This window comes from Aotus nancymaae, unplaced genomic scaffold (assembly GCF_030222135.1).
Source record: "Aotus nancymaae isolate 86718 unplaced genomic scaffold, 86718_ANA_hifiasm-v0.15.2.pri h1tg000011l, whole genome shotgun sequence".
Classification (NCBI taxonomy): Eukaryota; Metazoa; Chordata; class Mammalia; order Primates; family Aotidae; genus Aotus; species Aotus nancymaae.
The window spans coordinates 58,202,946-58,215,059 of record NW_026988422.1 but is presented as its reverse complement, the minus strand read 5'-3'; the positions used below and the strand labels follow the sequence as shown (position 1 = coordinate 58,215,059).

The 12,114-nt window shown below is 52.2% G+C and overlaps 1 protein-coding gene across 1 annotated transcript in view; it reads left to right on the top strand.

Annotated features, from left to right (window-relative positions):
- The window catches only part of LTBP2 (latent transforming growth factor beta binding protein 2), a 167,692-nt gene that overhangs the window by 70,882 nt on the left and 84,696 nt on the right, over window positions 1-12,114 (top strand). Inside the window, exon 8 of the mRNA XM_064374527.1 lies at window positions 5,508-5,754. Within this exon, the coding sequence (XP_064230597.1) occupies window positions 5,508-5,754 (247 nt within the window). The remainder of the gene's footprint in view (window positions 1-5,507; window positions 5,755-12,114) is intronic.

The following is a 12,114-nucleotide window of genomic DNA, read 5'->3' as shown; positions in this document are numbered from 1 at the left end:
TTACAATTATATATATATATATATAAAATATAAATAAATATATATATGCATATGTGTATATTTAATTTCAATAGCTTTGGGAGTACAAATGGTTTTTGGTTACAGGGATACATTTTTTAGTGGTGAAGTCTAAGGTTTTAGTGCACCCATCACCTGAGTAGTGTACATTTTACCCAATATGTAGTTTTTTATTCCACACCCCTTTTCACTCTTTCCCTTCTGAGTCTCCAAAGTCCATTATACCACTCTGTATGCCTTTTGTTTTTTTAAAGATAGAGTCTTGCTCTTGTTGCCTAGGCTGGAGTGCAGCGGCGCGATTTCAGCTCACGGCAACCTCCACTTCCTGGGTTCAAACGATTCTTCTGCTTCAGCCTCCTGAATAGCTGGGATTACAGGTGCCCACTACCACGCCCAGTTAATTTTTCTTTTTTTTTTTTTGTATTTTAAGTAGAGATGGGATTTCACCATGTTGTCCAGGCTGGTCTCGAACTCCTGAACTCAGGTGATCCACCTGCCTCGGCCTTCCAAAGTGCTGGGATTACAAGCGTGAGCCACCGTACCCGGCCATGCCTTTTCATACCCACAGCTTAGCTCCCACTTGGAAGTGATGACATGAGGTATTTGGTTTTCCATTCCTGAGCTACTTCACTTACAATAATGGCCTCCAGCTCCATCCAAGTTGCTGCAAAAAGACATGATTTCATTCTTTTCTATGGCTGAGTAATATTCCATGATGTATATATATCACGTTTTCTTTTTATTTTTTTTGGGAGGTGGAGTCTCACTCTGTCCGGCTGGAGTGCAATGACATGATCTTGGCTCACTCCCGGGTTCAAGTGATTCTCCTGCCTCAGCCTCCTGAGTAGCTGGGATTATAGCACCTGCCACCATGCCTGGCTAATTTTTTGTATTTTTAGTGGAGACAGGATTTCACCGCATTTTCTTTATCCACTTATTGGTTGATGGGCACTTAAGTTGGTTCCGTATCTTTGCAATCGTGAATTGTGCTGCAATAAACATACACATGTGGGTATCTTTTTGATAGAATGACTTCTCTGCCTTTACTCAGTAGTGGGATTGCTGGATTGAATGGTTCTTTGAGAAATCTCCATACTGTTTTGCATAGGGTGGAAATTTACATTCCCACCAGCACCGTATAAGTTTCCCTTTCACCGTGGCCATGCCAACATCGATTGCTCTGTGACTTTTTAGTAATGGCCATTATGGCTGGGATAGGGTGGTATCTCATAGTGGTTTTAATTTGCATTTCCCTGATGATGAGTGACGTTGAACATTTTTTCATGTACTTGTTGGCCATATGTATGAAGGATCTTACTGTGAACGTGAAGGATGGCGTGTTCTCAGGGCTCAGGAGGGGAAGGGTGGAAGCTAGACTATTTTCTAAAGGCCATCCTCCAGGCAAGGACCACCACACTCAGAGGTGGAAGCAGCATGACCTTCCTGTCACCCACGCCAGGCTGTGGGTCTCTGTGGCAGAGAGGTATGGGTCCATGTGGGAAAGCACTCAGGCCTTCCCTTTCTATTCCCTCCCTTAAAAATAACCAAGGCCAAGACCTGCCCTGGGCATGTCTGCTTCCTCCATGTTTGCTAGCACTGGCGTGGCTGCTGGGCTGGCCCCAGCTGACCATGTTTCCAGTGGTGGTGGTGACAGGGGCCTGGCAGGTGGTCAGGTGGGGGCTAAGTCTGCTTGGGCAGAGGGAGGGGTGGCCAGGCCAAAATCCTGCCATGGTGGCAGTTTGTGTTTGGGGAAGTGCTCTGGGTTACAATTCTCTGACATGGTCTGCTTACCTAGAGACCTGGGGCCTGCCAGGAAGAGGTGCCTGGGCACGGAGAAATAGGCTCTGGCCTTGGAGCCCAACTTGTGGTTGGAATGCTATTGGAATCTGTTACTGGCCAGGTGCGGTGGCTCATGTCTGTAATTCCAGCACTTTGGGAGGCTGAGGCAGCATATCATGAGGTCAGGAGTTCAAGACCAGCCTGAGCAACATGGTGAAACCCCGTCTCTACTAAAAATACAAAAATTAGCCAGATATGGTGGTGTGTGCCTGTAATCCCAGCTACTCAGGAGGCTGAGGCAGGAGAACCCAGGAGGCAGAGGTTGCAGTGAGCTGAGATCATGCCACTGCCCTCCAGCCTGGGCAACAGGGCGAGACTCTGTTTCAAAAAAGAAAAGAAAAGAAACCTGTAAACCGGTTCCTTCCCTAACTCTCTGAGGATAGACTGGTCTTTGAGTGCCCTTGGTGCACAATGTCCAATTCACTCATCCTTTGTGTCTCTGGTCAGCATCACCTCCTTCAAGAAGCCTTCCCTGACTTTCCCTACTCCGTGCCTCAGCCTGGGTTAGAGGGTCCAGTTGACATAGCACTTGTCCTATAACCTGTGTGTTCTGCTTTCTGTGTCAAACAGTGTGCTAGAGACTCTATCACAAGCTTCGCACCCAGTGCGCGCTGTATGAAAGTTCACTGGATAAACCCATGAGCTGATGTACATCTTCCATCATTACTTTAAAATTCTGTGTGGGCTTTGGAAGGGCCTGGGGTCCTGGGGTCTCCGCTGTCAAAGCCAATTGGGATGTGCATTTTCTCAGGGCAGAGTTCTCAAGGGTGCATTTGGTGGCTGATTTGAAGCCAACAGATCCCCTTTGTTTCCTTACCAGCTCTGGGCCAAGGCTCAGAGATGGCAGAGAGGAAGGGGAAGAACCATCCCCACCCGGCTGGGAGTCAGTGGGGTGGAAAGAGCCTGGGCTTCTCAATCACACAGAACTGGATTTGAATCCTGGCTCCACCATTAACTAGCTGGGTAACCTCAGGCAAGTCTCTTATCCTCTCTGAGCTTCAGCAGCATTATCTGTAAAATGGGAATCATAGTCACACCTGCTGCATAGGATTGTTGAGAGGCTTCGGTGACAGCGTGTATGCAGGACACAGTGCCAGGCCTGTTGTCAACACTCATCAGATAGCAGCTGCCATAATAAAAATGATAATAATCGTGTTATTGTGAGGCGTATGTTAGGAGATAAACATACACAGAGGTGTAAGAGACAGTCACTACACTTCAAGGAGCTGGCTATATGAGTTAGGAAATTGAGACACATGCATAAAGAACTAGTGGCAGCGTGCAGGCATGCCCCGTGGAGGGTGAACATGGCAGGTTTTTTCCTGTTCTTCAAAGGAGGGAGCAGCTGCTGAGAGATGGGCGTCCAGGATGGGGAAGTGGGCCTTGAGGGATCAGTAGGAGTCAGCTAAGTGGAGAGGAAGTGGGAAAGAAGAGAGGACGGGCCTGGCGCGGTGGCTCACACCAGTACTTTGGGAGGCCGAGGTGGGTGGATCACAAGGTTAGGAGTTCGAGACCATCCTGGCCAACATAGTGAAACCCCATTTTTACTAAAAATACAAAAAATTAACTTGGCATGGTGGCAGGCACCTGTAGTCCCAGCTACTTGGGAGGCTGAAGCAGGAGAATCACTTGAACCTGGTAGGCGGAAGTTGCAGCGAGCCGAGATGCTGCCACTGCACTCCAGCCTGGGTGACAGAGGGAGACTCTATCTCAAAAAAAAAAAAAAAAAGAAAGAAAAGAAAAGAAGAAGAAGAGAGGACATAGCATATGCAAAGACAGAGAGAAGACAGAGCAGAGGCTACCTGGGGCCACAGTCAGCAGGCCAGCTCGGCTGGAGCAGGCTGACTTAGAGGATCAGACCGGGATAGTCCTCAGTGCTAGTCTATGGACTTGAATCTTGAAGACACCAGGGAGCCATTGAAGGTCTCTGTGACATGTGCCATGTGGAATTTTGGAGGTGTTTATCCAGGCCAGCCCCTGGTTCAGATTCTGGTACTATTCTCCGAAAGGAGAGTTCAGCTCACAAAACCCAGGCACCTGGTCTGGGTAGTGGTGCCTGGAAGTTTCACAGGTGCACTTAGGATCCCTGGGATGACAGGGTCTATGTGTCTGCCTCCGCTTCCTCACTGACCTTGCCTACGCCCGATCTGCCACCAGACCCTGGCCTCCCTGGGTCTCCGGTGGCTCCTCAAGCATGCCACGTTCCTTCCAGGCTCCAGAGCCTGGTCTTCGCCTCACCCTCTGCCTGGGAGACTGCCCGGATCTTTGGGGGTCCACTTCCTTTGCATACTCCCATCTCTCTCTTCAGAGAGGTGCCCTGGCCGCCCCATCTGAGTCTCCTGGTTGGGCCTGGACCCCTGCGTCACCCAGGTTAATTGTCTTCACAGACCTTGAAACTGCCTGATGCCACATCATGCTATTGTTTCCTTGCTTCCCTTTGGAGTCCTTCACTCGACTGCAAGCCCCAGGCGGACAAGGACTTTGTCCCAGTGCCTGGCACTGACTAGGGCTCAACAACTATTTGTTGAATGAAGGAGTGACAGATGAATGAGGCGTTGGGTTTTGAGGGTCCAGTGTGAGCCAGACCGTGCTGCCCAGCTGGCACGTGTTCCCTGGTGGAGGTCCTGGCGGGGGAAGGGCAGGACTCTGCATCCCAGTGTGTGCCTCTGTGTGGGATGTTCCCTTGGTCATGAATCACTGGATGTGGCTCTGGACTTTGCAAGGGGATGAAGGACAATGAAGAGAGGAGTCAGCCTGGGGAGCTGGTGGCTAATGCTGCATAGGGCTGACCGGGAGGAGGGCCCGGTTTCAGCTCCACCTTGCCCCTGGCTGGACCCACAACCCAGGAGGCAGAATCCAGAGAGAACCTGAGCCCTGAACAGAAGCCCCACAGAGGAGGGGACTTACCTGGCCGGCAGAGGCTGTGGTGCTGGCAGCTGTGTTCTGGCTACTGGGCTTTCTCCAGCCGTAGTCGGGGGTTCTGCCTTGTTAAGGAGGGAGGGAGATGGAGAGCAATGGAAGGAAAGGTGAGACTGCCAAGTTGAAGATACCTTTGAAGGACCCTTAGAGTCCTCCAACCTCCTTAGTTCACCGCTCCCATGATTTAAGAGCAAATAGAGGCTCAGTGAAGTCAAGACCACACAGCTCTTGAGTGACAGGAAAACCCCAGCAACTCAAACCGCTTGAATTTCAGGCCAGTGTTGGGCCCTTTTCCATAAAAGAGACTGATTCATTCATTCATTTGCTCCATATTTACTGAGAATCTACTCTGTGACTGTCCCTATTCTAAGTTCTGGGGCTGCCCTCATGGGACTTCCAGGCTGGTGGGAGTGAACATTTTAGTGTAAACACAGTGTCAGGTGTGCACTTCCTCTTCAGGGTGTTCTGTGGGCTGTGGTGGCGCTAGCCAGTCTGCAGCTGGCCACGCAGTCTTTGGTTGTCCAAAGATTAGAGGTGAACTCGTCCTGGGGGTCTGTGGATGAAAGCGGGAGACACGTGGGTCAGGGAGCCCTCTGAGGCCAGGAGAGTGGCTTCCTGCTTGAGCGATGGGGTCAGCAGCACTCAGCAGGCCCTTCTAACAGGCAGGTATGGGCAGCTGTGTTCTCAGCACCCCATGGCCACTGCTGTCACCTTTCTCCCTGTGTCCTCAGCCGTGTGCCAGCCACCGTGCCAGAACCGGGGCTCCTGCAGCCGCCCTCAGCTCTGCGTCTGCCGCTCCGGCTTCCGTGGAGCCCGCTGCGAGGAGGTCATTCCTGATGAGGAATTTGACCCCCAGAACTCCAGGCTGGCACCTCGACGCTGGGCCGAGCGTTCACCCAACCTGCGCAGGAGCAGCGCGGCCGGCGAGGGCACCGTGGCCAGAGCACAGCCGCCTGCACCACAGTCACTGCCGGCCGGGTAAGTCCCCTTCTCTGTGGGGCTCGGGGTCCGGGGCTCAGAGTCTTTCTGGAGGGGCTTCTTCCTTCAGACTGTTTGGTAAAGGCTGGTGGAGAAGGCCTCAGAGTCACCTTCCCTCCTCCCCACCCTCCTCGGCTCTCCCTCACACGTCCAGAGATATGAGCAGGAGAGTAGGTGTTGAGGCCGGCATGGGTGTTGCCAGGCTAGGGTGGAAAGAGGAGGGAAGTGAACTCTTTGCCCTTGAGTGCCTGCAAGAAAGCTGAGGAGGGCGTGTACCTGGGACCACAGCCTCTTGGCTCACAGCCTAGCTTTGCCATTTCCCAGGTGGGCCACCCCAGGTGAGTCACTTACCTCTCTGCCTCGGATTCTGCATCAGTAAGGTAGGAACAACGATAATACCTGCGTTATGAATTGTCGTAAAGATTAAATTAGTCATCTGGGCGCGATGGCTCACTCCTGTAATCCCAGCACTTTGGGAGGCCAAGGCAGGTGGATCATGAGGTCAGGAGTTCGACACCAGCCTGGCCAAGATGGTGAAACACCATCTCTACTAAAAGTACAAAAATTAGCCAGACATGGTGGTGGGCGCCCATAATCTCAGCTACTTGGGGGGCTGAGGCAGGAGAATCATTTGAACCCAGGAGGTGGAGGTTGCAGTGAGTCGCGATCACGCCACTGCACTCTGGTCTGGGCAACAGAGCAAGACTCTGCCTCAAAAATAAATAAATAAAGATTAAATTAGTCAATATAAGGAAAGTGCTTAGAGCAGTGCCTGGCACATACGGAAGCTATTTATGCATGTTCTCCCCTACCCCATCCCTGGCCTCCTCCTCCTCCCCCTGTGGTCCTTATGATGTAGGAAGGACTCCTCTGCCAGAGAAGCCCCTTCAGTTTCCTCAGCACCCAGCTTCTGCCTCTCTTCTTAGAAGGGAGGAGAAGGAACGTGTAGGGGAAGGGAATAGAAAGACAAGTGAACAAGGGGAGTGTTCCGGGCAGGATTCCCTGGCCTGCTTGCCAGCCAATCTGGCTAGACTTTTTCTAGCTCAGGACAGGAAATCTGAACTTTACAAACCAGTCCATTTCTGGGGGACTGTGTTTTCCTTTTCATTTTTCAGGTTAGTTTTTCCATTCGCTTCCTACTTAAGAAGTTCTTTCTGAAATGTTTCAATCTTGCCTTGCTGAAATAAAGGGGAAGAGGATTTGCCCTCTCAGAGGCCAGGAGAAGCAGGCAGAGGAGGCTGACCTTGAGGCTAGGTCTCAGCAGGAAAGGTCAGGAGAGACTGGCGGAGTAGGATGGAGAGCAAAGAAAGGAGGTTGAGGGTATTTAGGAACTCTGGAAACAGGTGAGGTTAGGCAGACCAGGGTCTTGGTGAGCTGGGTTCCAGGCCCCGGGCACCCAAGCAGATGTTTTCCAAGGGCAGCTAGGAGGAGGGAGAAAGAAAGGATGGACTCAGGTCAAGGGCCTAGGGAGCTCCAAGGTCAAGAGCAAAAGAGCCAAACCCTGCAGCCAAGGCCCAGAAACAAAGAGCAGAGCTAAGGAGCCCCAAATGGATAAGAGTGAGGGCCTGGGATTGGGCGTGAGCAGGTGAGCAGTGCCGGTGCCTTGTTCTGATTGGTCCCGGCTGAGGGTCCCAGGTGGTAAGCCTGGTGTAAGGCATGTGGAGGAATACTAGAGGTGCCAGCTCAAGGGCCAGGGTGGGCACAGAGTCCTCCCAGCGGAGCTTTCCCTGTCTCTTTTGGCTTGTGGGATTCATCCATTTATGATGCATTGGTTGGGAGCGGGAGTTGCTGGGCAAGTCACTCTGCCTGTCACAGTCTTGAGTCAGAGCGCTTTGAAGTTCCCTGCCGCATCTTTCCTCCCAGCTGACTCCTCCTCATTCTTCAAGGTGAATCACATTTCCCTGGCTATCGGGCCCCTGCAGCACTTACTCTCCAGCATGCAAACTGTGCATCTGCCCCCTGCACCCGCAGTGCTTGCAGACCCAGAGGCCTACACTCTGAATTTCCCTACAGCTCCCGCAACAGTGCCTCGCCCATCAAAAGTGTTCAGTCCATATTTGTTCTGACACTGGGTCCAAACTACAGAGTTAGCCTAACAAAAGGACCCACTTGGCATTGAACCCTCAGCCCGTACCTGCAGCCTAGGGCACTACGCCATGTGCTGCTCAGAGGGCAGGAGGAGGTGAGGCCCCTGCCAGTTCCCAAGGCAGGTGTTCCATCTTTCCCTAGCACAGCGCTTTTCACCCTGCCTTCGGATGGTCTGTTCAAATGCTCACTGGACCGGGAGCTACCCCGGGGCTCACACGATGGACTCAGGTCAAGGGCCTAGGGAGCTCCAAGGTCAAGAGCAGAAGAGCCAAACCCTGCAGCCAAGGCCCAGGGGTGCTGGGGGCAGAAACAAAGAGCAGAGCTAAGGGGGCCCAGATTGATAACAGTGAGGGCCTGGGATTGGCTGTGAGCAGGTGGGCAGTGCCAGTAGTGCCTTGTTCTGATCCGCCCTGGCTGAGGGTCCAGGTGGGACCCTCATTCATGAATGTGTCCCTGGTACCTAACACCATGCCTGGCACACTTCTGTGCTCAATCAGTGTAAGTTAAATGGATAAATAAATGATGGGGAGAGGGGAGGCTGCGAGGCAAGGAGGATGCCATGTGAGTCTTCCATCCCCCAGTGAAGGTTTCCTGTATGTGACAGGCAGTGGAGGGCTGAGGTCCTGGGTGAGGTCTCTGGCCCACAGCAGGTCTGTCCTCTTTGACTTTCACAGGCTCCCTGGCCAGGGGCTACTGTGATGTTCTTAATGAGCTGCAGCCTCTAGGCCAGCCTGTCTCTCTGTGCCCTGGGGCCTCAATGCTATGAAATCTGGGAGCGCCCTGTTGTTGGCCCAGCTGCTGGCCCAGCTGTGTTTTGTTTTAGGAGACCAAATGCTGCTTGCCTGGTGGTGTCAGACATTTCCTGTGACCTTGGCCAGGTTTCCCAAGCAGTCCCTGGCCTCTCTCCTGATAGCAACTTGGACAGGCCCCGTGTGTCCAGATAGAGGCGGTGACATGACACAGGAGGCATTCTAGGAGTTGGGGAGGGAAATGCCTGGGGAGGGGACCACTACATGGATTGGTGATGGCCAGATGCCCCCTGGAGGAGAGCAGGCAGAAACCGAGAGACTTGTGTCCAGGAGGAAGACCAGAGGGAGAGGCCAGGAGTGTCTCAGGCAGCAGGCAGGGTACCCTACAAAGGACCAGACTGATGTTGTCCAGCTGTCGTCTGGGCTGGCTGTAGAACCCTGGACACTCCCTCTGAGCCCCATGCCATGAATTCTTCCCCAAGGCTGGGCAGAGGGCCTGCCTCACCTGGAGAGCAAAAGCCAGGCAGCTGGGATGGGACTGAAAAATGGAGAGAGGGCTGGTTACAAGAACCCGCAACCTGCAGGCTTTGGAAAGCAGTGGTTTAGACCAGTGCTTCCCAAATGGAAACTAGTAGGTGAGTCACCTGGGGACTTGTCAACATGCAGGTTCTGATTCAGCAGGTCTGGGATGAGCAACTCTAACGTGATCCCCGGGGATGCTGATACTACTAGACCATGGACCATATTTTGAGTAGTGAGGGTTAGAGCCTGGGCTTTGGTGTGCTCTAATTCTGGATTTACCACTCACCAGCTATTTGACAATAGGCACTCATCCTAACCTCTCTAAGCCAATGGTGTCCACCTGATAGGATGACAGGAAAGATTAAATGAGACCATGTGAGTAGAACACTTAGTGTGGTGCCTGATGTGAGTTAGTGTTCAACACACATTCGCTGTCAATGGGCAGGATCTCTCTGCCTTGAGGACTTCGGTGGATGGGAGGAGGTTGCAAAGAGCAGACAGAGGAAACTGGAGTGTGTGTGTGTGTGTGTGTGTGTGTGTGTGCATGTGTGTGTGCACATGTACATATGTATAGACCTGTTCTGAGATGAAATCAGAGCCCAGACCCAACCTCAGGGGTCAGCAGATCCAGCAGTGGCTTTGGCTGGCTTGGGGTAGGGTTATTCCACCAGGACCATTGTCACCAGCCCTAGGGGAGAGGAGGTTAAGGGGAGACGTCAAGAATGGGAGGACCTCTGCTGGGTTTGCTCCTTGTCCAGACCTGAGGACCTAGAGGCTGAGCCCTGGGGACGTCTACACAGGCTTGAGGAGGATCACTTGAACCCAGGAGGCGGAGGTTGCAGTGAGCTGAGATTGTGCCATCGCACTCCAGCCAGGGTGACAAGAGTGAAACTCCATCTCAAAAATTAAAAAAAAAAAAGAAACTAAGCAAGCTTGGTCATGACATGGGCAACAAAGGGCCTGAAGGGCAGTGCTGAGCCCTGATGGGGTGTCTGGGGGGTGTCTGGGGGGTGTCTGGGGAGCTGTGGCTCCTTGGTGGTGGCTCCCAGCAGGCTGCTCCTGCCTGGTTGCTCCCTCTCCTCTGGATTGCCTCTTCTCTGCACACCCCACCTCTTTATCCACTGTGCACTGTGTTCATTTTGTACGGCTGCCATGACACACGATCACAAAATTAGCAGGTTAAAACAACACACATTTATTTCTGTACAGTTCTATAGCTCACACATCTGAAACCGGTCTCAGCAGGCTGAAATCAAGGTGTGAGTAGGCTCCTGGGACTCTAGGGTCTCCATTTCCTCGCTCATTCAGGTTATCTACAGAATTCAGTCCCTTGCAGTTGCAGGACTGAGGCCCCGTTTCCTTGCTGGCTGTCACTCGAGGGCTGTTCCTAGCATCAGGAGCTGCCCTCGTTCCTTGGCTTGTGGCCTCCTTCCTCCATCTTCAAACCCAGCAGCAGCAGCAGCTGGACTCCGTGTTTGCATCTTACCTCTGCCTGTCTCTTTGACTGTCTCTGTCCCTGACTCACTCCCTTCCCTCCCTCTTCTACTTTTAGGGGCCCATGTCATGACACTGGGCCCACCCAGATAATCCAGGACCATCTCTCTATTTTAAGGTTAACTGATGAGCAACCTTAATTCCATCAGTCAATTGATTAGCAATTTTAATTCCATCCGTAACCTGAATTTTCTTTTGCCATTTGATGTAACATATTCAAAGGTGTAACCCCAGGGATGGAGATCATGGGGGCCAACCACACCCACTCACTGCAGCACATTCCAGTTGGGACCCTTGTCTAAAGTGGAAGAGCCCCCCCTTATCAAGGGCTTCCCACAAGGGTGGCCCTACATGATCTGGCCTCACAACCTTTCTGACATCCCTACTGTCCACCCTCACCTCTCACAGCCCATGTTCATCCTCCTTCTGCCCTGCCAGCTGACTGTATCTTCCTCAAACATGCTGGAGACAGTCCCACCTCAGGGCCTTGGCACTTGCTGTCTCCCTCCCTGGAGCCCTGAAATTTTTTGTTTGTTTGTTTGTTTTTGAGCCAGGGTCTCACTCTGTCACCCAGGCTGGAGTGTAGTGTCACAGCTCACTGTAGCGATCCTCCTATCTCAGCCTCCCAAGTAGCTGAGACTACAGGTGTGCACCACCACACCTGGCTCATTTTTTTTTTTTTTGAGATGGACTCTTGCTCTGTCGCCCAGGCTGGAGTGCAGTGGCGCAATCTCAGCTCACTGCAACCTTGGCCTCCCTGGTTCAAGCAATTCTGCCTCAGCCTCCCGAGTAGCTGGGACTACATACATGCGCCACACATGGCTAATTTTTTTTGGATTTTTAGTAGAGATGGGGTTTCACTATGTTGACTTTTAGAGATGTGGTTTCACCATGTTGCCCAGGCTGGTCTCCAACTCCTGGGTTCAAGCGATCCTCCTGCCTTGGCCTAAGTGCTGGGATTACAGGTGTGAGCTCAGGGCAAGCTGAGCCACTGTACCTGGCCCCTGTATTAGTTTTCTAAGGCGTCCATAACAAACTGAGTGACTTAAAACAGCAGAAATTTATGCTCTTACAGCTCAGGAGCTGGAAGTCCAAAAATCGAGGTGGCAGGATTGGTTTTCTCTGAGATTTGAGGGAGAAGGTTCTGTGTCTCTCTGCCAGCATAGCTGGTGGCAGTCCTTGGCCTTCCTTAGCTTGTAGCTGCATGACCTTGACCTCTGCCTCACTCTTCACAGGGCCTCTTCCTTGCATGTGTCTGTGTGTCTCTGTGTTGTCATCTTCTTATAAGGGTGCCAGTCATTGGATTTAGGGTCCTCCCTAATCCAGCTTGACCTCATCTAAACCTAACTAATTACATCTGCAAAGGCTATTTCCAAATAAGGTCACATTCATAGGTCTGGGGTTAGGACTTCGTGTCTTTTCGTGGGGACACAATTCAACCCACATGAAAACACTCCTCCCCCGACACTCCCGTGGCTGCTTCTCCCCTTTCCTTCTTGGTAGGGCC